This window comes from Octopus bimaculoides, chromosome 1 (genome assembly GCF_001194135.2).
Source record: "Octopus bimaculoides isolate UCB-OBI-ISO-001 chromosome 1, ASM119413v2, whole genome shotgun sequence".
NCBI classification, from domain to species: Eukaryota; Metazoa; Mollusca; class Cephalopoda; order Octopoda; family Octopodidae; genus Octopus; species Octopus bimaculoides.
The window spans coordinates 91,757,680-91,759,910 of NC_068981.1; the positions used below are offsets into that span (position 1 = coordinate 91,757,680).

Here is a 2,231-nt window from a genome sequence, read left to right on the forward strand (position 1 = left end):
AACACTGTATTTTGGAGAAATAACCGGTTTCGTGTTGTCTTTTCAAATTTCTCTACTTCATTGTAACATGTGTTCACTCCACGAAACCGGTTATTTCTCCAAAATACAATGTTTATATACCCAAAATATTTTCTAACATTTTTCTGACATAATTTAAATATATACTTTAACCATGTAACACAAGCCTTCTGTAGTTTTTTCACTCTTATTATCTTTTATACATCCAACCACGTGCTTTCACATTCCAACTTTCTCACCTATATATATATATATATATATATATCATAGATAGATAGATAGATAGATAGATAGATAGATAGATAGATAGATAGAAAACAACTGCAAAACTATATAAGAGCTGTAAAAACTACATAAATTACTAACGGGTCTAAAACTTCCCCTACTGAATTACATGTTAGTCAAGAACCTTCCCTTCTAACCTTTGTATTGATGAAAATTTAATTATGCTACACGCAACTATGGAACGAACGCTAGAGTGTGATATCGCATGAAGCGTTTTCAAAATAGTAAAATTAAAGTCATAAATCGAAGTAAATATATATGAAACAATATTTATTGTAATAAATGGATGTACGCATATGTTTATATCCACACACACACACACACACACACACACACACACACACACACACACACGTGAACAGTTGTTAAATGATACAATACTCATAAGTACACGTGCATGTACTTATTTATACAGACAAGCGTGCATAGAAACACAGAAGCACTCATATACTATTACACAATCACACAGATAGACACGCATGCGCACGCACACACGCACACACTCACACACACACACACACACACACACACGTATTGAAAAGTTGCTATTTCGAATGCAATGGTGAAACAGTTAACGTTTGCATAGATCACCCAGTTAATTCCTGTATTTTCAACTTTCAGTTAGATATTAAACATACATTACAATGTATATTGCTAAGAATCAGAATAAAATGGCTTCCTACACCTTGTGCTATGCAGTATCGCTTATGCAATTTGAAATGATTTGTGTACCTAAAAATAGCCACGTATTTTCAAACATCAAAACCAAATCTTTTGTATGTATAACTCAACGATAAATTTAATCAAAAATATAGTGAAATGTGTAATTTATTTCAAAATATTTTCTTTCAGAGTTAAGACTGAGATAATTGATATTATATATTTTATTTAATACAGCAACCATTTTCTGGGTTTTTTTCCATCTCAATCTAAGTATATTTCCAAAGCAATGTTTCATATATTTAACAGATCCATTCTGTCCAGAAATATGGGATACGCTCCAATGTTGGGCAGCGACACCAGCAAATACAACAATATACCAAAAATGTCCAGAAAGTATAGGATTCACACATTCAGGTAATTTGAATATAATTTTCAAAGTAATATTACCATTTGTTTATTGTCATGTACATTTATTAATATGTTCATGATAATGCTTTATAATTATGGACAAACTGAATGAATAATTATAGGAATTGTTAATGGGATGGATGCACTTCAGTTTACTAAGCGGTAGGTGGCATATAAAGGATTAATTTACGTAGCATCAGCCGGTACTTGATGTTATTATTATTATTATTATTATTACTATTATTATTATTAAGGTCACTGCCTGGAATCGAACTCGGTATCTTGGGGTTAGTAGCCCGCGCTCTTAACCACTATGCCGTATGTCCAGGTATATGGTGTAGTGGTTCCTAATTACTAATAGGTCAGCTCACACATTAGACATCAGGTGACAACTTACCTGACCATAACTATGCTACGGCAAAATAGTGGGCAACGAACAATAGAAGTAAAAAAACAATAATGGTAATGCGAGTCATAACAGATATCCCGCAATGCAGCAATATAATTATATGCTCAATATTTTACAATCATGTCTGTTTACAATTTTACAGCCTTTCGCATCTTTTATACCATCAGAGCGGGTAAGTTGAACCTATAGTTGTAATATTCCTAGTAATGATATGAGCAACAATAATTGTCTTATATATTTTTATTTCTATATCTACACACACACATACACACACACAAACACACACAAACACAAACATATGAATTATATACATATACACTAACACATATTCTCATGCGTATATATGTATTTATGTATGTATGTATGTATGTATGTATGTATCTACATCTATCTATCTATTTATATCACTCTCTGTCATCTCTCTCTCTCTCTCTCTCTCTCTCTCTCT

The 2,231-nt window shown here is 32.0% G+C and overlaps 1 protein-coding gene across 1 annotated transcript in view; it reads left to right on the forward strand.

The window, feature by feature from the left end:
* The window catches only part of LOC106874534 (calcitonin receptor), a 315,260-nt gene that overhangs the window by 264,491 nt on the left and 48,538 nt on the right, over nt 1-2,231 (forward strand). The window contains exon 3 of the mRNA XM_052966607.1: nt 1,273-1,380. Within this exon, the coding sequence (XP_052822567.1) occupies nt 1,273-1,380 (108 nt within the window). The remainder of the gene's footprint in view (nt 1-1,272; nt 1,381-2,231) is intronic.